This window comes from Thermobia domestica, chromosome 2 (genome assembly GCF_964235325.1).
Source record: "Thermobia domestica chromosome 2, izTheDome1.hap1.1, whole genome shotgun sequence".
Lineage (NCBI taxonomy): Eukaryota > Metazoa > Arthropoda > Insecta > Zygentoma > Lepismatidae > Thermobia > Thermobia domestica.
In genome coordinates, this window is record NC_137455.1 from 353,677,152 (window position 1) to 353,701,010 (window position 23,859).

The 23,859-nt window shown below is 36.7% G+C and overlaps 1 protein-coding gene across 1 annotated transcript in view; it reads right to left on the minus strand.

Moving 5' to 3' along the window:
• Positions 1-22,318, minus strand: part of Ance-3 (angiotensin-converting enzyme Ance-3) — a 171,737-nt gene extending 149,419 nt beyond the window's left edge. The window contains exon 1 of the mRNA XM_081749285.1: positions 21,744-22,318. Within this exon, the coding sequence (XP_081605411.1) occupies positions 21,744-22,025 (282 nt within the window). The 5' untranslated portion in view covers positions 22,026-22,318. The remainder of the gene's footprint in view (positions 1-21,743) is intronic.
• Positions 22,319-23,859: the final 1,541 nt, after the last annotated feature.

The window sequence follows — 23,859 nt, forward strand, 5'->3', positions numbered from 1 at the left end:
ATACTATTTCATGGGGCAAATCATTGTGACATGAGCATTAATGTGCTTTCTTGTTGTATAGTGCTTATTATATATTCATATTGTAGTTAACAGATATTGAAAATATTCATTGAAACATACTGAAACTAGATTATTGATTTTCTTATGTAGAAAGATTAATACATAGATTATTTCTTTTCTCAAATGTGCGTATGATTTCACAATTTTTTAGTGTTGGTGGTCAGGCCCGTATCCACGGGGGGGCTAGGGGGGCCGGGCCCCCCCTAAATTTTGGCTGGCCCCTAAAAGTTTCACGGTAGGCTTGCAAATGAACTATAATATGGTGATTAAGTATAATATGATTGGGTCGGGCCCCCCTAACTTCTACCGGGCCCCCCTAAATTTTTGGGCTGGCTACGGGCCTGTTGGTGGTTAATACTAGTACAGGAATTCCCTCTTTAGAGCAGAAATTCCCTTCTTACATCTTAGGCAAGATGGGAGTAGGCAAGATGGGAACTCCCATCTCGCCTAGAATGGCGGAGATTCTTATCTTGGAGATATCAACGGCTGATAAATCGTTAGGCGAGATGGGATTAGGCAAGATGGGAGGACACCATTAGATATGGCCAATTCCGGAATGTTTACTTTTATTAATCCTGAAAGCACAATCGGAAAAAATCCGCAATTCGGAAAATATTGGCCATCCCTAATACACTGTATATCTATCCGAATACGCCTCATTGCGGCTCTACACATCTTTGAAGGTTGTCAGCATACAACAAGTTTTGCCACTCACATCAGATTAATGAAAACCGCCTGCAATGTCTGTCAACCCGCTATAAATAGCTCTTCTGCTGGTTGCCTAACATAACAATATCAGCCTTAGCAATACAATAGCCAATGATATCAGCATCTTGATAAGTAAGGTAACGGAAGTAACGCGTTACTTTTTAAGTAACGTTTCCTAGTAACGCGTTATATTTTTCCAAAGTAACTGTAACGGTAATCTTTAATCATTTGGATTTCGTGTCTTTTGCTTAGATGTTTGATTTAGTTGTATATCACATGACTATAAACTCTAGAATAGAGTAGGTTAATGGCAAGCATTACCTAATTGAAAATTCAAATCAAGTTCATGTACAGAAAAAGCTAAATATCATATCGATTTACCCATGAAAAAATATTCAAATAAGTTATATTATGGAACATGATATGTAATAAGTATTCCGGGCGGGATACCCGGTTCAAATCCGGGTAATTCGGATCCCACGTTAAGCTGTAAATACAAATTAACCAAACAGTAAAAGTAAAAGGTAATTTGAACGATAGAATGGCTAAGTATCCCTATGAGATGTTAGCAAGACGCGGTGTAATACAACTATGGTGATTGAAGATGACAGAGAGGAAAAGATGAATTGTTATAATTCATTCCAATTTGAATGGACTTCAGTATAGTTACAGGTGATCGTGGCGTAGTCGCTAATGCTCTCGCCTTTGGTGTGAGCGATCCCGGGTTCGATTTCCGGTGGGGCACTCAGTCGAAAAAGTATAAAAGCTTTTTCAGAGCAGTCATCCTGAGTGAGGTTTACCTCATTCACATCAGGCAAATGTTGGGATGGTATCTAACATACAGGCCCCTGGCCGCTTCCTTCTCTCCCAATCCTTTCTTCCTTCTCTTTCCTCGAATAGTCTGATCGCCGAGGGACATCATGTCTCGTACGTGACGAGCGAACATGGCTTTAGATGCTGAGAGCCCAGGAATCTAATTCCTGATCCTAATTACAGGTGATTAGATCTTACTTGTAGAAGTGAGCACGAGACAAGAGTTCATGGTGTCTCGTCTAGAAAATGTGTCATGGAAGTCAGATAGTAAGTTGTAGGAAACCAGGGAACAATTGCACCTCTGTTTAAGCTCCCCGCCATTCAAAGAGGAGTGTGGCACTTCAAGATAAAAATTTGCTACTTCAAATTATATGATATCAGCATGAATGCATAATGAAGCATGGAATAGGTTCACAGGCTGCCTTAAAAAATCTTAAATGGTGCTACAACTAGATCTGGGCCCGTTTCAGTAAAATGTCTACTACAGTGAAACCTCTACTAACGGACACCTCTATAAAGCGGACACCTCCCATAACGGACATATTTTGTAATCCCCAAACACTATTAATATAATAGGAAAAAACATATTGGCAAACCTCTCTAAAGTGGACACTCTCTAGTACGGACACGGACAGTCTTTCTTGTCTTTTATAGGTATTATTTACCTCCGTATTACGGACACTTTCTCTAGAAACAAGTTGGAAAGTGCAGTAAAAATACACCTTTAGTAATTCATACGTATGTCACCAAGGAAGAACATGTGGGTGTGACAACATTTTGTCTCCTCAACTGTCTGTTCAGCAACCCAGAGGAAGGGTCTTTGTTTCACAACACCCTTATATCCTTTGCTTGCATTCCACTCCCACCCAACCTGTTTCAGAAACAAAAGTGATTGACAGTTGCCCACTGTTTGAGATGACACATCATTCTACTGTCCCTCTGGAATCTCTAACCAAACAGAAGACAAGTTTGGTATTTTTGACCACGGGCACGCATATTGTCTTTTAAAAAAGTCATTCGTGGACTACAATTCATTTAGTAATTAAAGCAACACACCGAAAACATAGTAAGTAGCGATAAGTGTAAAGTGCAAAGAACTATAACATCTTATTCCCATGTTGTGCCTCGAATTGCATGGAGCAAAATAATGCAGGTACACTAACATTTTGGTAATATTCATAAATACATCATTCATGCAAAAATATTTTTTTTTTCTAATTGCATATTGGGTGATATCAGTAAAACGGAGAAGTTACTCATTATTTCCAATTTTGTAGTAGTTACTCGCATTGGTATCAATAAAAAGAGAACTGAGCACTAGTCGTCTCGGCTGACCTCGAAGAAGCCCCGCCCTTTTGAAGTAACCACACCTTTAATCTCAAGCCAAGTAACCACACCGCGTTTGATATCAATAAAAATCCAAGACTCCTCTGTGATGCTAGTAACTTCTCCAAATTTGTGGAGCAAGCTCAATAGGTGACTCCGTGCGAAATATGACAGTATATGATTGTTTTGCTACGTAGAAAAACTAATAAACCACATAGAAATGTTGGAAATGGAGATTACAAAAAGCATTATAGGTTTATGAAAGAAAATGTAGTGGTTAGCGCAACATTTTTTTTTTTTTTTTTTTTTTTTTTTTTTTTTTTTTTTTAAGGAGAATCAACCGAAATTTGGGGTGGTGCACTACGTAATGACGAAAAGATACGGGTTTTCTTGCGTTACGTGAGTGATCCGGGATTCCATGTCGGAATGTTAGAGGATCTGGTGTGGCTCAAAGTACTATGTCTATGACTACTACAAGTGTAACGGATGCGATTGTTGCGAAATCTGAAAATGGATTGTTTCCGGAAGTGTGTGTAATATGCAAACAGCGAAGCCAGAGTGGCAAGAACAATATACATTTCCGGGTACTATCGGACTATACACACGTGGCAATAAAGAACCCTAGTATTTTGGAGACGAATACGTTAATAGGAAGAGCTCATTCGTGGCTAAGCGGTCAGCGTACATGCCTTTGGCATAGGAGACCCGCGTTCGATTCCCGGCGGGAGTTCATGGGGTTCGATTCCACGTTAATCAGTGCGTTCCGTCTCATATAGGCACGCTACTGAAAAGGACGTTAAACTCAAAATCAAGTCAACTCAACGTTGATAGGAAGGATGTATACATGAGAATATATTTTGTTTATGTCAAGGCGAAAGGGGACACGTATGGTGGGGAAAACGCAATTAGATGGACGTGCTTTATGACGTAAGTGGCTGGACTTTTTTTTTCAAGAAACAAAGGAGCCAAGTGTCTGATTTCGTTCTTAAAGCCAAAAAATGTACAAAGACCTTGGACAACACGTGATATGCGCTTGTCGTGTTAATCTTGATGCTGGATTTGAATCAACATCCATCAGCTCCAATAGGTTCATCCCCATGGTTTCAGTATTATTTTCTTGTTTCCCGTTTTTTATTTTCCTTCTTTTTTATTTTTGTTTTATTCTCGCTCGAATATTAAAGATTCTCTTTTGGATTTGTGTCTCAGTCATAGATGTATTTGATATTTCGTTGTATTTCACCGTAATTGCCTTCAAAGTTTCGGCTTTCCTTCGTTTACTTTATGGTAGCTGTGGCTTTGAAAGTACCACTGGAAACTCTTTTACAATATCCACAAATGCACTTTGATTGAAACTGTCGTTGCTACTTGCCCGTTCCACGGCGTTTAGGATATTACGCCATAGATTAAAAACAACGAAATGACCGCGCGACGGACAGGAGAAATGAGTAACTACTTCTTTTATTGATACGACTCAGTGCTACGTGCAGACGAAGCGCGAGTAAACGTTCATAAATCTGGAGCAGACTCGACCTGAGTAGTGGTTTGTTTTATTGATACGAAATTGAGGGAGGAGATTACTCCAGGTGTAGTTACTCCGATTCTCGAACAGGACTTCTCAGGAGTAGTTACTTATTTTTATTGATATCACCCATTACCTTGTTTATTAATTTACGTAAGAAAATATTGAAACCTCTCTAAGGCGGACACCTCTCTATAGCGGACAATTTTTGATTCCCCACGGCTGTCCGCTTTAGAGAGGTTTCACTGTATTAGGAAACTCATATATTTCTCAAGGTTTTAAGTTGTGCCAAATATTAGATCTTTAATTTGATTTGTGAAGCATGAAATGGGCCCATGATACTGTTTCCGAAAGAACTAATTATTACTATTATTATTATTATTATTATTATTAATAATAATAATAATAATAATAATAATAATAATAATAATAATAATAATAATAATAATAATAATAATAATAATAATAATAATAATAATAAAGTACTGTTGCTGCCCCATCATCTGAAGTAAATATATTTATCTAAGATGAATAAATGTTATCTGGGCCTTACTTTAGTAAAACGCAAATTGGGACTCCTACAAGTAACAAAAACTTCTATTAAGATTTTAATTCTACGAAGCTCCAAGTTTCATATTTTAGTTCGGGGCCCAACTCCATATATTTTTAGAACCCCAAATATTAATGCTTACTTCATCAGGAATAATCCTAAGTCTCGGCACTTGTAGAAGTGACTTCACGTCTCGAAAAATGTATGTGGTTATCGTGTGCGTCTTACGTTAAACCTGGGTTCGATTTCCAGGGCGAGTTCATATAGTTCGGATCGCTCATAAAGCTGTAGATCCTTTTTTCATACAGCCTCGCTGTTGAAAGAGATGCTAAACTCATATCAAACCGAACCATCTCTAATCAATTGTCTCATTAGTCACTTTCTTACACCTAAAATTAACGGATTTGTTCCGGCTTTTTTTCTAAGTAATAATTATTTCTTGTATGACAAGTTGATTAAGTAAGTTTAAATCCAATCTCTAAGGCTCTATAACAGCGTTTCCCAACCTTTTTCAACTTGCGGCACACTACAGGTGTAACTTGAATTCTCGCGGCACATTCATATATATAGACATTATTATTATTTGTAAATATGAAATACCGTGATTTTTTTTCTATGATTAGACCTACTGATCTCACAGAGAAGAAAGCTCGATGACTGGTTTTCCTTTGTGGTAAATCATTATGCTTATTTTTCATTCTAATTTAAAAATAGTAAACAATTGCATTGAAATATAGGACTCGGATTTTTAAATATTCACTTCCTCTTTCGAAAACTATATAAAATCTTTCATTAAAAACGAAGATCAATAAATAACGAACGAATAAACAAATCTCTTGTACTTTTAAAACACAAATTAGGTAATTTGTATGTATGTTTGCTTTGTCAAAAGGATTGAATGATATTTTAAACTTTCAAGTTAGGAAATAAACTGCAACAACAATAAAGCAATAATGGTCATGCCAATGATAACAAATACTTTTCTCAATATTAAAATGTACTGAAAAGTAACACTGTATGAAACTTTTGTAGATTTATAGTAGAGGTTTATAGTAATGTGAAATACAAATATACATTTTTCCCTATGTCTTGCAATTTGATTCCTATAGAATTAACAATTTTGTTTCGATTTCCTCGCGGCACACCATCGGCCCATTCGCGGCACACCGGTTGGGAAACGCTGCTCTATAAGATTTCATACACATACCAAGGTCAACAAAATCTACTATTGTACAAAGTGTGGTCAACATCTGACAAATTTTATTCAATAATAATAATAATTGTACTAGGGCCGTAACTTGTGGGGGCAGGAGGGACAACTACCCTCCCCCAAAGAAGCTCCAGCCGTTCGATGGGGGCCCACTTTAAGACAAAATTTTCTTACTCCATATACGATACGAACATGAAATTATAAATGAAGCATACAATGTAAAACAGTTGAGTTGAGTTGAATTTGAGTTTAACGTCCTTTTCAGCAGCAAGGCTATATGAGACGGGACCTACTGATTAACGTGGAATCCGAACCACATGTGCTCCCACCGAGAATTGAAACCGGTTCCCCCACGCCAAAGGCGAGTACGCTAACCGCTTAGCCACGAAGGAGCTCTCAGGGTAAAACAGATTCATTACATTACATAAACAAAACAACACACACAAAAAGTAAATAAAAGAAAACTGAGTCGTGGGCCCCTTTAAGTAAAAATAATATTTATTTGTATGCCTTTTATTGTCCCCTTAATTAATTTGTCATGTATGGAGTGGGTCCAGGAGGGTAACTAACGGCCTCGCAGACTTTGCCGTACGGGAAGGCCCACAGGCTCCGGGGGCCCATAAAGAGTAAGAAAAAGATGGAAAGAGGGGTCCAAGAATTAGAAAAACAACTTTTTTTTAGGGGACCCAGATACGGGTATTAATGCTTGCCCAACCACGACGCTGAATTCTACAAATATACACATATACACGCTGATTTATATGTTGTTGTTCTAATATTTTTTGCCTTAAAAAGTAGAATTGATTAGTTGAATTGTATTTTCTTAAACTTTTCAGTATCATAGGGAAACTGACAATTTAAGGCGGAATCCGATTCACTGGAATATATTGAAATTTCAAAGCTCTCCCACCGGGAATCGACCTCAAGGTTCCGTGTACGAAAGGTACGTGCCACGTCTGTTACTAAAACAGAGCCAGCGATGAGGGCCAGTACACATGTTTTACAATGTGAAGGGAATTCGAGTACTCACAGAAAGAGGAGAGATGTTTTATATGAAAGAAAATTGAAATCTTTTTCGTCTCTCGTATCAGATTCATAAGACAAATTAAATCTTTTACTTTTACGTCCCATGATTATCTCGGCTAGGTAAAAGGAGACGGTAATGATGAGAAATGAATGCAATGGTGGAATGAATAAGGTGCGAGGAAAGAGGAGAACCCAGATAAAGACCCATTAAGACGGTGTTTGTCTACCACAAGGCCTACTTGGCAGGAGCTGAGATCGAACCAGAGACCCCAATCACGGGAGATGAACGCTCTACCACTAAGCCACCCCCCTGATTCATAGGAGAGTATTGCCTTCATAATCTGAATGTCCTAGGGCTTGAACAAACTTGAAATGCAAACGAAATATTCGAGTACTCGTTTTTCGTGCTTATATTTCCCTGGCTCGGGTCCTTCATACGCTTTGTCGCTCGGTTGCTTGTTGGAAACTTGAGGAGTGCATATGTTTGGTATTTTATGCAAGCAACCTTATGGTATTCGTCGGAGCTACACTGCATAAAAACTATTTGTATCCAGAAACATTATATTTACGTGACTATATGAACGTCATTCTTCCCACATATACATTTTGTCTTTTGTTTTGTTTTTTAATCATCATCATGATAAGTATTTTTCAATCATTGGGAGGTCATTTGGCAACAGAGAAGCTTCCGTGCTCTACGGTCTTCAGCTTATCTCTTCATCTTCACGTACGATCGTCCATTAATTGTAGTCTTCTTCATCCTCTCCCTCTATTTCCTACCACCATATCCTCTAGCACATCCTTCATGATATAGTTTCTTTTTAGCAAACGTTCCAACTAGTTTCTCTTCCTCTTCTTAATAGTACCTAAAATTGTTCTTTTCTAGCCCATCTCATTCGTATTCCACTAGACCCAGCTAATTCTTTCTATTCTTCTCCACACCCACATTTCGAAAGCTTCCAGTTATTTTGCAGCACTTTTGCGTAATGTTTATTTTTCTGTTCCATATAGTACAATATTCCATAAGAATCATTTTATGAGTCTTTTTCTTAACTCTGTGCAAGCTCCCAAAAAATAGACCTTTTTCCTTCTAAAGTCTTTTTACCATTTTCATTCTTGTTTTTCTTTTCACGTTCGCACTTCATATTATCGCTAATAATAGTACCGAGAGATCTAGTCACCTGGTCTATTTTCTCCCCTCCTACTTCTATTTTTGACATAAACCGCTTCGTTCCAGTCACCATGGCTTTTGTCTTTCTAACATTTATTTTCATACTATTCCTAAATTTCAAACCTAGCCAAATAGCTTCGTTATGTATGTGTTGTTATACGCACATCAACCCCTTTTTAATAGTTAAGCAGTCTTGCTCTTTAGTATTTTTTTAAAAAAATAAAGTTTGTAATTTCAGTAGCAAGTAGTTCTTCATAAAATAGTACAGTAAGGAAAGTTGCGATGATAATTTTTCATTTTAAAAATTATCGTATATTAATCACGTTTTAATATTTGTTTCTTTGGAGATTTGTGATGGGAGAAATTTTAAACATCTTGTATTAAAGATTTTGCTTAACTGAAATTTTCGGCTATCTATGTAAAACACTTACTTGTTACAAACTTCTCAATAATAAATTATTCATTTTACTTCATAATACTACTTTTTCAGGTATTATGTGGAATAAATTATGATTCAAACGGATTTACACTAATTTGATTTTCTTTCTTTGTTTCCTTTCCCACATAATATTTTCGAAAAGTTGTTACAGGAAATGGTATTTCGTTTTAACTGATAGATAATTTTCTTCAGACAAGTTCTACCTGTAAGTATTATATTAACAAGAAGCATTTAGAAGAAAAGAAAAAAAACTGGTTTGAGACGTTATCATAAGATATTTTAGAATTACGTTCTAATTTTTTAGTTACGTAACATTTTTTATCTTACTTTATTGACGCAAGTTCGACTTGTTTTTCCTAGAAGTTATTATAATTACAATAGTACATTACAATGTTACAATAGTATGTTTTTGTAATAACTCTTTACCTCTGTAAGAATACAGTTCCTTGATTATATGACGTCAGAGATCTTTGTAGATGAGGAATAGTTATTCGCACGTAACTGTGAAGATACAAGTGACAGTAATTTATAAGATCTTGTATCGTTTAGCCTACATTAACAAGAGAACATCTTATTTTATATTGATAGTATCGTTGGCCAATCAAACAACGTGCAATCGATAGAGGAGTGAAGAAAAGTGAGAAATCCAAAATTTTACGGGCCGACACCCAAAAACACAGGAGATACAGAGGAAAGAAGAATCTAGAATCATGTGACGATAGCAATGCAAAAGATACACTGACACAGAAAGAACTTCAAAATGATTAAAATAATCAAAATGACATTTACACAACAGTATAGTAAACAAATATTGACTCACAGACATGCTCAATAACATCATATGTAATGTAGTGTTGCCAACTAAGCACAAAATGGAGTTTTGTTAAACGGCAAGGAACGCAAATTATAACATGTAGAAAATCTAATTATGTGTATAACCATAACTATAAACTCATGGTGTACAGTGTTGCCAAATTTTGAAGATGGGCTTATATGAATTCCTACATGAATCTCGGATGTTTGAAGTGATATACTGGACTCCCAACTCGCCGGATCTGAACCCAATCAAACACATTTGGGATGTGATTGAACGTGACGTCAGAGCGCATCACTCCTTCCCTGGAATTTACGGGAATTAGGTGACCTGTGTGTGCACATGTAGTGCCAACTCTCTCCAGCGACCTACCAAGTATCACGCGTCCATGCTAAGACGCATCGCCGTTGTTATCCATGCCAAAGATGGATATACTGACAATTAGGTAGGTAGTCATAATGTTCTGGCTGATATTTTAGCTACGTGTGCTTATATTTTAGCTCGTATATTTTGTCGCGACTAAAATTTCTTCGAGAATCGAGACGAGACGAGACTTACTAATTTACGAAACGAGACGAGAAGATCTAGACGAAACGAGACTTAGTAATTTACGAAATCAGTTGTCGCATACGTAGTATCCCTAATGATAATTTTCAACCTATTCCTCTACTCTTGCTGTAAAGCCAATTCTCACATAGACTGCCGTGCTCTACCATGCTCCATCTGTGCCATGGACGCGACCATTCATACATACCTGTTCCCATGCCATGTCGCTTCTGTTTTCTAAACAATTTTCGAGATAAATTGCAAGAAGTAAGACATTTCTGATTGGTTCTGGCTAACTTTATGTCGATTCGAGTGCTCCGAAGAAAGCCGAAACAACGCGGCCGTCGTGTTTCGAAGGTGGCACTGTCGGAACATGCCAGCGGAACAGCACGGGCACGGCACGTCATGTCAGAATTAAGAAAGAAGACAAGCCAATGAATTTATAGTGTTAAAGTCTGAAAGGAACCTTCGTGGGCCAGGGCATAGACGAGGCACGGCGCGGAAACAACACACTATGTGTGAATTAACCTTTAACATCGAGGTTCTCATAAGGGCTTTTTGAATTACAGGAGAAAGCAACTAACCACCTTACCCTTGTCTAACTGGCTTAGTGCCCTCGCCTGGCTCCGTTAAAATGAGTAGGCTAGAAGTTGCCTTCGACTTAGAACAGCCTGTCAGACAATAATCATTTCCGATAAATTCTGGTTATTAAATGAGTTTGTTTTAATAAAACTATTATATATGCCTATTTACCCTAGTTGTCTATCTGTCCGTCCAGAAGACAAAAAAAAAAAAAAAAAAAAAAAAAAACTCAATAACTACTTAATGGATCACCATAAATTTTAGCCGGAATATAGAGGATCAAAAATTAGAATTGGGTTTCCGTAGTCAATAGAGTGATATTCAAACTAGAATTGGTAATTAAAAAAAAAAAAAAAAAAAACTTTTACAGTTTTCACGTTGTTTACTATAGGGCCAAAAAATTGTAGTAGATAGCAAAAAGCAGTTTCCTGCAAACAATTGAGTTGACTCGATTTTGAGTTTAACGTCCCGTTCAGCAGCGAGGCTATATCAGACGTGGATCTACTGATTAACGTGGAATCCGAACCACTTGAGCTCCCGCCGGGAACGGAATCTTGCAAACAATTAATCCTCTCACGAATGTAGTTCATCCTCAAGCCTCTACTAAAACCGGAAGTGATATAAATCCACTACTATTTCCGGTCAATATTGATCTACATAGAGTAAAAATGATAAGAGATAGTGAGGATCTGTATTTTGCAATGGATTTTGCGTTGTAAGTATAGGTGCCAACTTCTTTTTAACTCTATATTCAAACCGGAAATGACAAAATTCAACTACTTCCGGTTTTCATTTTGATTGCTATAGAAAATAAATGAAGTTTTACGCTCCACGGCTTATGCCGGCTAGGCTAAAGGAGACGGTGCTGTGAGAACTGAAAGTAATGTTGGAATAAAGGAAGGGGGAGGAAACGGGAAAACCCCGAGACTTGTCCATCACAAAGTCCACTTGACGCGAGCTGGGATCGAACCAGGAACCCCACATACCAGAGGTGAACGATCTACCACAAGGCCACCGTGGCTCCTGATTGCTATGGTGTAAAAATGATAAATAGATACCGAAAAGTGGTTTTCTGTAATCAATTAAGCATTCGAGGAATATATTTGTATTTTGTCTTCATAGTAATCTTTCAGATAGAAAATGGTTGAAATCTACTACACTTCCGGTTTCAATAATAATTGATAAAATATAACACATGATACCACTACTTGTTAATTTTATGCGATTGAATCTTGCTAATAGCTTTTCTACAACAACTTCAGAAGTTTTATCTGTTTAGTGGAGACGCAGCTGGAAGCAAGAGTTTTCTCAACATGACGTCATATGTTAATCCAACAATCTCACTTAACGTTAATCTTGCAGTAATTTTAGATTCTCAATCTTAAGACTAGATTGTAACCTCATCGTCAATCAATCTCATTTCTAACAACTAAGAACGGTTTTAGCTTCAGAATTCGTTCAAAGGTGGGACATTACGTAGCGTATCTTTTCAGCATAGATGCTACGAGAACCTACAGCTGAATATGGAATGCGAAATTTATGATCTTCCATCAGGAATCGAACCTATATACTCATCATTGCGAGGATTCTATATCATGGCAGGTTGCTTATTAAATTCAGGAGGTTCCACGTACTACAGTCCTCAGTGGACCAATTCCTATTGACATGACAATTATACGTCTTAATTCCGTTCATCACTTGTAGCCTTTTTTCCCCTCCTCTCATTTACCTTCCACCGAACCTCAATCATATCTTGCAGAAAGCGACTCATTTTCAGACAATGTCCTTACCAGTTTATTTTATTCTTCTTATCAATTGAAGATTTTTCTTTTCTCCCTCGGTGTTCCGGCCAATTTAATATTGGTTTTGCGTTTTCGATGAAGTTTCCGAGAACCTGGGAACATATTACTCCGTTTGTCTGTCCGAGAGACACTATATCTCAAGAACTGCTTGGCCAGGATTTACCGGGTCAAAACATAATGCAGGTGATCCACTCACCGCAAGTGGAAAAATCAACCACTTCCGGTTTTAACGTTGATCACAATAGAATAAAAACGGTAACACATAACGAAAAGCTGTTTTCTGCATTCAAGTAAACATCCCAAGAATATATTCCATCTCCATTCTAATCCCTCTACTAATACCGGAAATGGTAGAAATCTACTACCTCTTCCGGTTTCAATATTAATTGAGAAATCTTCACGTCATAGGAGTACAAACCAAATTCCTTCAGGAGATGTGCACGTGACATTCTTACTTCTTTTTTTTTTTTTTTTTTTTTTTTTGCACAAATTCCAGGGCTTTCAAGTAACCAATGGTCTTTCACACCTGTTAGTGTCGATTTTATTCATAATTGGAGACCCACCTATTAGCCACAGGACGTTATTAATGGATTTAAATTGGATTAATTAGAGTTTAATGTCCGTCTCAACACTGTTTAAAATAACATCCGAAAAATGAATTCCAGATCTCACTCATAGAAATGAAGTGCGTTAGTCACTCGAGCCACAAGGAGGCAGCACCGGCATTACTTTTGAAAAGGCTACTTCGTTTAACGCTTACCTTCAATAAGTTTACATGAGGTATGAGCTTATTGAGTATTATGCGATCTAAGTCACATGTACTTTAATCAAGAATCGAAGCCAGGACTACTGAAGGAAAAACAAGTGTGTTAAACGTTTACCCGTGATGAAATTTTTACATAAATTTAAAAGAAGGAAGAAAACGAAATACAGGTGGGATTGAAATCGCTACAAATTTGTAGCCACATTTATTAAGTCATAAGTTAAATCATATGCTTCAAACATGATTATTAAGGTATCTGAATTAAACTGGATTGAACTGGTAAATGTAGTAGTAATTGGAAGTCAGTACCGTGTAGTATGAATATTCCTGCTTCAATTCCCACAAGCCATATACCCTCTGATTAATTCTAGGCATTACAGTATACCATCTGCTTCAAGGTGGATATTAGTCCACCAGCGAATGAGTGCGGGTGGCCGATTTTGGAACTAAAATACAAACAACAGTGTTTCTAACCGGATCACTTGTAATTAATCTATCACAGTTGTTTTTGCCCTGTTCATAATAAACCACTTCACACATATGTTCAAGTTAAGACAAACACAATTTCAAAAGTTATGGAAGTTATTTTCAGAACATTTTAAGGGACTGCAAAAAAAAAAAAAAAAAAAAAAATACATACACCCTCCATATTAATATGACAATAACTTGCGAATAAACTAATCTCGGTGTTGTACAAAGGAACACTGAGAACTTCGTAGCATTAGAGTGTAAGGAATTCCTAATTCATCTGTTAACGAAACCTCAAAGTTCATCTTTGTGAATCAAAGTTATACTTTGGCAACTGCGCTTTCATTGTTTAAAGCAAGTTCTATTGTGTAGTTTTGAGATAAGGCGTCTTCGAAATTGCTACCAATTTGGACCATGTGATCGATCGATTGACAGTACCTTTAGTAACAAATTTGCATTGAGATCATTTTCGGATGTGCTGCAAAAGACTGATGAGAGAGAAACTGATAATCTAACCGCCTCCAAAGGAGATTTGGATCCGCACCTAATTAAGAAGGTAGATAAAGATAAATTTCTCTGATATCTAACCTGTCATTATTTAGCATGGTTTGGTAATTTAAAAATCCAGTATTTCTACCATATTAAATAAAAAATATTTAAAAGAAATAAACCCAATGTTACATTGAGGCGGTAGGGGAGCGATTAAAATTTAAAGTGGGGAGGCTGACAATTGATTTCTTATAGCTCGTGAAATTCAGAAAAAAATGAATTTTATATTAAAAAAGAAATACAAAATAAATTTTCAGGGTAACTCTTACATTCATTATGTTATTATAAAGTTAATGGTACTTTTGAAATTGATTAGAGTGAATAGATATGTATTTAAGTAACAAAACCACTTGCGTAAGTTTTTCAAAATATCAAGTTAGAAGAACGAAGTTTGTCTTCCACTGCTATCTCATTGCTCAAAGATACCGGCGATGAAACAATTGGCCGGAAATCTACGTAGCACATTTTAGTACTTACACTTGAAATAAAAATACAGCTGTTTAAAGACGATTGATTACCTTTGTTTTTGAATTTCATATGTGTACACAGGATTTGTTAAACAAGACCGTACATCTGATACGTTTGAACTATATGCAACTTATGCTCACGGGCTAAACTCAGTCTTCTGAAGTCAATCAACAAATGATTACGTATTACAGACACAAAGACAACACTAGGCTCCCAAGTCTCAAAATTATATTGTGTATGAAAACAGATAATAGAATTAATTCTTTGTCACAAGAGACCTAGGGTCTGAAAGAAATTCAGAGGGAGTTCAAAGGGAATTTCTATACTCATAAATAAAAGTAGTGAATTTATTGTGTATTGAACCAATGATATTTATGCTTGCATTACCCATACGCTGCTGTTTTATCGATACTTTTATTTCACATTTACCAAAAGGCTGGATTACGATTATAATTCTAAAAGAAAGATACATTGTAATCAGGTTTTACAAGGCAATCCCGAAAGACAAGCTATCCAATCCCGTAGCCCTTTAAAAAATTAAGGAAAATTTCTTCTTCACTTCCTTTTCCCCCAAAGGGTTCACATTAATCGAAACAATGAAATGAAGTTTCTTTATTTTAACGTCCCATGATTATGCTCTTTATGCTAGAGGAGACAGATGATTAATGAAAGTGAAACATTGTAAAATTAATTGTTGGGCTCTCACAGAACCACGTACAACAAAGACACATGCGCTAGCCAATAGACCAACGGAGAGAACTTCCACAGTTCTCGAGTGGAAACGTATCGGAATTCTTTCTTGGCTACAACTCAAGAAAATAATTTAGTTGTCAATCGATAAACCTACATTAAAATAAATACAAGCATCGCGAGCCTTAACTTGATTTAAACTTACAGTTACAAGATATTGCGCAAGTATCTAAGCTACCAACCCATAATTAATATTTTAGTCATTACATCTTATTACTGAGTTTTACAGGTTTCTACTGTTTTATAATGAAATCAAATAAAACGTAATCAATTTTTTTATATAATCTGCTTAATACACGGTAGAAACTCACTTGTATGCTATCTTGTTCTTAAATTGTTAATTTCCATGCATATGCCATTATCCACAATACATCTGCATTACTGCAGGAATAACCATTACTGCATTCAATAACAAATATATAATTTATGGAGTTCTTTATTAAGCGAAACAGATTAGGCTACTTATAACATGTAAACTGCAACTTTTGAAAATCGTTGGATACACTGCAGAGTGACGCTCTCCGTTCCCCTGTCCCACCGCGCTTACCCAGAAACTGATGTAAACACTACACTAGCGTCCTCCACGAAAAACCGCACTAATATCCTGGTCAGGTAATAGTACTTTTATTATATTTACGTTTATTCACTTATTTATTTAATCGGGTCATTACTTCAGTGATAAAGTGACAATATCTCTTTTCAACTAGCTTTTCGTTACAGGGTTCTCTATGTCTGTGGGTGGGTGTCTATTATTTGCGAATTTTTGAATTTTGAACTCTCCATTCGATAGAGCATCAAAAACTATCTGAAAGAAGTGATGGAATTTTTCATGTCACTCTTATTGTTCCCGAGACATTGGCTTAAAAAAAATAAATAAATAAAATAAAATAAAATAAAAAAAGTCGCGATTTCGCTAGATTTAAGGACCTATATCTCGGGAACGATAAGTGATAGAGAGATGATACTAGTGTTGATACCTAAGAGGATGGTAAACATTTTGGTATAAAATAGTAACCGGTAGTCACTGAACAACTGGTCACCGTTTCCCAGATTTAACCCAAAACAAGTTCCGATTTCGGGAGATTTAAGGAGACATATCTCGGGAGCTGTAAGTCTCAGATGCGAATTTTTCAATTTTGAGCTCTCCATTTTGACCATATGTGTTCGTAAAACAACATATCATAGAACCTTTTAACAGAACTCTTAAACAAAATATGTGGAAAAAATTTAGAACTCAAGGAAATTATAAATGGATAGATATATTACAAGAATTCTTTAAAAAATATATAATAATAAAGTACTTAGAACAATTGGTATAAATCTTGTAGAAGTTAATAAGAAAAATTAATTCTTTTTAAGATCGCTCTGGCAATGCTCTTGGAGCATTCTCAACTGGTTTAACCTATTCTTAGCCGCTGTTGAAGTATATCGATCATGCGAAAAAAATCCATTCTTTCTAGTCTACGATCACAAAAGTGATTTATATAAACAAGATTCTTAATCTAGAATCTGAACCACATGAGTCCCCGTATGGAATTGAATCCTGGTATCCAATCCGAAGACGCATATGCCAATCATATAATCACGAGGGTAGATCATTAAGAAGCCAGAGGAGAGAAGAGAAACAAAAATGGAACGATTATTTGCATCCTATCTCTCTCCAAGTTCGTTTAGGATTAAAAATTAGAAATTAGACGTCTGGGCTTCGGCAGCTATAGCCATATTAGCCTGTCATGTATAAGGGATGACGTCCCTCGGCGATCACACTGCCCAGGGAATTGGGAAAGAAGGATGTGGCTTCAGACAATTATGTTAGGTATCATCCCGGCATTTGCCTGATATAAACGAAGAAAATCCGGGAAACTTTACTGAGGATGGCTGGCCTAAAAGAGCTTTTACATTTTGTGGACCGAGTGTCCCCACTGGAAATCGAACTCAGGACCGCTAGCGCCAAAGGCAAAAGTGTTAGGGACTATGCTACTCTAAGCTCCCTCTCCAAGTTTGTGCTGAGTTCATTTGTGAATATCAATACAAAAAAATTGTTTAATTATTATATTGGTATTTCCATTCTTTTTCCTAATTCCTTCTAGTATCGAGCACGATTTTCTCTGTTCCTTCTCCCAGTGGATTGGTTCCATGTGCGTACCTACGCTCATTTATGTTTTGAATAGAGTGGTTTATCTTCGGAGTATCAACCAGAAAATACCATAAAATGCTTTGAGACTATAAAACAGTATCGGAGCAGCCTTTATATTTTAATGATAATATATACGTATTACATCCCTAATTAAAAATAATTCTTTCTCTCTTGTCATACGTATGTCTTTTATGTCAGTCATATATGTTCACAAAACAGCGTATACCCCGTGAAAATTTTAGGACTACAGCATTGGATATACTATATTTTTCGCAGTCGGATGTCTAGTGACGGTTTTTAATTGTTCCCCATCGTGGGGAAATGTTTGAAAAGTTATGCTTTACCCTAATGTTCCTCGTGTTTTTCAGTACTCTAGGAGTTTCACCTGTATCACCACTTGAAAAGAGTTTGATTTGTACGACGTGACATTCTTCTCTCAATTAAGAGGGCAGACTACTATATATTTTTCAAAAGCTGACAATTTTTCTTTTGCCAGATTTTCGTAAATGAAAAGAGATAATGAAATGTAACTTACCTCAGTAATAGATAATGTTATTCTACACCCGAAAATAGGTAACGGAACAATTTTCAGTGTTGCCATCCATAAAAATTACAGTGTGGCCAGAATTTAAATTACCCAAAAATCTAGGTTATGGTAGTGACTAGAAAAATGAACTCAACGGCAATTGATGACTTATCATGCTGTCTGTGTTCCTTGTTAACTACTTTTTAAATAATATTTGTATTTATTTTGTAATAAAGATTACAAAATAATAAACAATAGAATTAAAATAAACAATAGAATTAAAATACAAACATTATTTGAAAAGTAATTAACAAGGAACACAGACAGCATGATAAGTCACCAATTGCCGTTGAGTTCATTTTTCTAGTCGTTGCCTTAACATAGATTTTTGGGTAATTCAAATTCTGGTCACACTGTAATTTCTATGGATGGCAACACTGAAAATTCTTCCGATTCGTATTTTCGGGCGTAGAAAAACTTTATCTATTACTGAGGTAAGTTACATTTCATTATCTCTTTTCACTTACAAAAAACTGGCAAAAGAAAAATTGTTAGGTTTTGAAAAATATTTAGTAGTCTGTCCCCTTAAGGCAGAAACCGATTTGTGTATCTTCAAATGATGAAAAATGCTGTTCATTGTGTTCGAACAATCAGTTTATCAATTAATTAGGTTTTATATTATGAGTCGTGTAACACTATAACAGTGTTTGAGATGTAAGACTTGGGTAAACAAGTGTCTCGTCTCGAATTTAAAAAGGTACTTCCCGTCTCCTTTCATAGGCAACACTCAGTAGTATAATAGCTTTTCATACCAACCATCCTGAATGAGGTTTTCTTGGGGTTTTCCTCATTCTTACCAGGCAAATGCTTGGTTAGTACCTAACGTACAGGTCCCAGGCCGCTTACTTCTTTCCCCTTCCTCGGATAATGTGATCGCTGTGAAACGTCCTCCCTCATACGTGACGGGCTAATATGACCATGGATGCCGAAAGCCTAGAAATCTAATTCCTAATCCTAATCCTAGTGACGGGCTAATATGACCATGGATGCCGAAAGCCCAGAAATCTAATTCCTAATCCTAATCCTAGTGACGGGCTAATATGACCATGGATGCCGAAAGCCCAGAAATCTAATTCCTAATCCTAATCCTAGTGACGGGCTAATATGACCATGGATGCCGAAAGCCCAGAAATCTAATTCCTAATCCTAATCCTAGTGACGGGCTAATATGATCATGGATGCCGAAAGCTCAGTAATCTAATTCCTAATCCTAATCCTAGTGACGGGCTAATATGGCCATAGATGCCGAAAGCCCAGAAATCTAATTCCTAATCCTAGTGACGGACTAATATGGCCATAGATGTCGAAAGCCCAAAAATCTAATTCCTAATCCTAATCCTAGTGACGGACTAATATGGCCATAGATGCCGAAAGCCCAGAAATCTAATTCCTAATCCTAATCCTAGTGTCGAGCTAATATGACCATGGATGCTGAAAGCCCAAAAATCTAATTCCTAATCCTAATCCTAGTGTCGAGCTAATATGACCATGGATGCTGAAAGCCCAGAAATCTAATTCCTAATCCTAATCGTTTCATAGGTAACGCTAATCCAGAGATTCCATTCTTGGACTTCCATAATTAGTTCTTGCTTCAAATTTTCTTTCCAATAGTGGGAGAGACGAGCTCGATTCCCTATGGAAGCTCATTTAGTACGGATTCCACATTAATCTACATAGCTATACACCTTTAGGTCTCATACAGTCTCGATGTTGGATAGAATCGATAAAGTGTAAACAAACCATCAATGTGTGTGCATGTTGGTATGAAAAGTTGCGAAACGAGACGAGATAGAATCTTTATAATAAGATCCGAGATGGAGCTTTTCGAATATAAATATACTTTCTGAGACGATACATTACTTTTACTGCAGTTTTTCGAGTCGAGACAGTCTCAACTCTTAGGTAACTTTATTGATATAATTTCATCAACCTAAAATGTGTCTGCCATTTCACTTAGACCAAGTACTGAAAAAGAATAATGAAGTCCAATTCAATAAACGCGATCTGAATTTCCACTTTATTCCAAGTTCCTCCATTGTACTTTTAAACTTTCTACCAACCATCATCTATATTCGGAGGCCGCGGTGGCTCAGTGGTAGAGAGTTCACCTCTGGTGCCAGGGGTTCGTAGTTCGGTTCCAGCTCGCGTCACGTGAAGTTAGTGGTGAACAAAACAATGTACGTGAGTTTTCTCGGGGTTCTCCCGTTTCCTCTTACTTTTTTCATTCCATCACTTTCATTCATTTCCAATCATTACCGTCTTCTTTAGCGTGGCCGGAAGTAAGCGTGGAACGTAATACTTATTTTATTTCATCGTGCAGTATTACTATACGGATCAATAGTATAAGTAGTACTAGTAGTAGTAGTAGAAGGAGTAAAAGTAACAGTAGCAACGGGTTAGAAGCCCGGCAGGGGTTGATTGGGTTCTGGTCTCGACATTAAATGGGCAAATTAAAGACGATCAAATTTTTCCATAGATTTTACAATCTCTGGATACGTATAGTAAAACTGCACCCATTTCATTTCATTATCTATATTCATCAGACTTTGCTAAGGACAGAAAGAGTTCATAGACCTTCCACCGTATCGGTATGTATAAACACAGCATAAAATGAAACGAAATGAAATTCTTGTGTTACGTCCCACGTTTATCCACTGAGTCTACGGGCTCAGGTGATGACAAGAATGAATGAAAGTGGTGTGAGGGACCAGGGGAACCCTGAGTACATGCAAGCATACTGTGTTTGTCCACCACAAAGAACAGTTGGTGCGAGCTGGTATCGAACAAGGGACCCCATGCACCAGAAATGAGCGTTAGACCATTGAACCATTGCAATCCCAAATCAATTCAAAGTTTGCGATATTCGCATTGATTTAGGTATTTGAAGTCAGTAACACAAATCTTCCGTTTCGGAATTATCTATCCTCAGCATTTTTTTAACAGACTCGCCACCAAAAATTCTCAAGGCTTTATGCAGAGTCGTTCTGACGCGTGAATAGTGCCATACTAAAGAGTTCTACTATCATATCTTTCCTGCAGTAGTCAGACTTTTAGTATCACGATAATCATACGACAAAACGACTCTGCATAAGGTGGTCAATGTTTATTTTGAGTTGCGTTGCGGTACGCAAAGTTTCAGAATACTGGTGTAGAATGAGGCCCCAGGTTAATTGTTAATGTACATTCCCTAAATTTCCTTTAACACTTAGTTGGTGAACCCAGTTCTCAGAATTCAGTTGTTTTCAGTGATCATTTGTCATTTAACTATATTTTATTTATTTGTTTATTATCACGAAGAAAATCGACTATTCTCCATTCTGCCATAATATTAGGCTGATTTACCAATTTACCAAATATTGTGAATTAATTCGATTTTGTACAATGCTGTCCAATTACTTTTAAATTTAGATTATCATTAATATACGCCTGTAAATATAGTTATGAGAGTGTACTTACCGCAGCCAGTTGTGTTGCCTCGTTGACATTAGTTTCAAAGTTCCACTGAGCGAAGACATTTTTCGTACACTGTTCCGATCCTAAAACGTCCACTTCGTTAAGAAAAGCAAGAACGTCCGGATCCGCAGGGGCAAAACCTTCCACCAGGGGCTGCTGGTGATTCACGGGGAAAGGTTGTCCTGTTGGGCCCTGCAAATAAGGGGAATCCGGCGGGACTTGAGGATCCGCCACTGATCTTGACACCAAAAGCGGGAAAAGAAACAAACACCATGGACCCGTCATTCCGAAACGACAAAATAGCAAAAATAAAAAAGATTAGTTCTTCCGATTCCAAGCACCCATGCACCACCACAGTCTACAGTAAAACTGGGAATACAAGTGCAAGATAGTATGGGAAAAGTAGTGTGAGAAAAAAAAGAAGAAGAAGAATACGGTAATTCTCTGTGTTATCAGGTGGGTGTTGTTGTTACGAGTGGGGGAGGGGAGGGAATCCTCGTTGCGTGTGCAACCAATCAGTGGTCGGTCTCAATACAGATAATGAAAACTTTTTTCTTTTGCTTTTCTTGGGAAATTGTTTTGCTTTTTTTCTTCTTTAAGTGTATACCGTTCCCTCCCGTTTGAAAGAAAAGACGGTACCACCAACTTCAAGAAAACAAGAGTGACTGACTACTGTGTTAAGCAACCGATGTGTGACGTCATTTTTTGATTCGTCGTTTAGCCACACACACACATTCACACACATATATGGAATATGATCTTGTCACTTCACGTAATTTACGCTAGACTGCTTTTCAATTTCATCCATTCGCGAGATTCTTTTAAGTGTGTCTGTCCCTTCGCTAAGGGAATGATGGTGTAAAGCGATTTCCCTTGCTGAAAATAAATGTCAAAAGATGATCGTACGTTAGTTTTCCCGTATGAGTGTCTAGAACAAAACTGCATCTGTGTTTCGAATGTCATCTTACGTATATGAAGAATGTAAATTGATGAGTTTGAACATGTAAAATATAGTGTAAATAAATAAACAAAATTGAATAGAAATGTCAAGGTCTTATAGAAGCAATTCAGAAATAAAGGATCACTCATATTCAAATCTAAAACAAAACTGTACTTTTCTTCATCGAACGACGGTGTGAGATCCTAAAATTTGATTCTCAATAGAGGATACAAGTATATATTAATAGTGGTACTCATAGGTGGGTTTTAGAATGCAGATTGCACTTAAGAAATTATTTGGGGAGTATAATTTTTCATTGAAAATGACACAATCAAACTGGGAAATGTTAAATTTGAGGAAAGGGGCATTTTGGTGGCAGAATGGTAAATTAGAGACTTATAATTGTAAATTTGGGGTACAAACGTAAATTTCGGAATGATAAATAAATGTAAAAGGTAATGAGAATGGTAAAATTAGGAAGCATAAACTTGGGGCGAATAATAGTAAGTTTGGAAGACAAAAACAAATTTAGCGAAAGTGGTAAATTTAGGAAAAACAATAACAAATTTGAGGTTATAATTGTAAATTTAGGAAGAAGAATAAATTTTAGATTAGAATTGTAAATTTAAGGAAAAGAATAATAAATTTGGGGGACAAAGATAAATTGAGAAAGAAATGGTAAATTTGGAGCAAATAATAGTAAATTTAGAAGATAAAGGTAAACTTAGAGGGGGAAGTGGTAAACTTAGAGGAAGAGTGGTAAATTTAAAGAGAAATAGTAAAATTTGGAGGAGGAATGGCAAATTTAGGGGAGATTAATAAATTTGAAGAGATTTGCATCCACGCCCTTGAAGATATAGGCATTTGTGTGTGTTAGAGCATAAAACAGTAATCCTAACAGCACACTTGGTAAGCTCTACGTAGACCAATTATTGCCATATGGTTGGAAATCGGTAATTGGAAAAATAAAGTTGAAAAATACATTGACTCAACGTTGTTTTAATACAACAGTAACACCAGCAGCACACTTGGTGGGCCCTACGTACACTAATGGTTGGCATATGGTTGGAAATTGGTAATTCCAGAAATAAAGTTGAAAGATACGTTGGTTCTACGTTGTTTTATGCATATGTATGTTGTTCAATTAATAGTTTGCCATGATTTATCCAACCGTTTCGG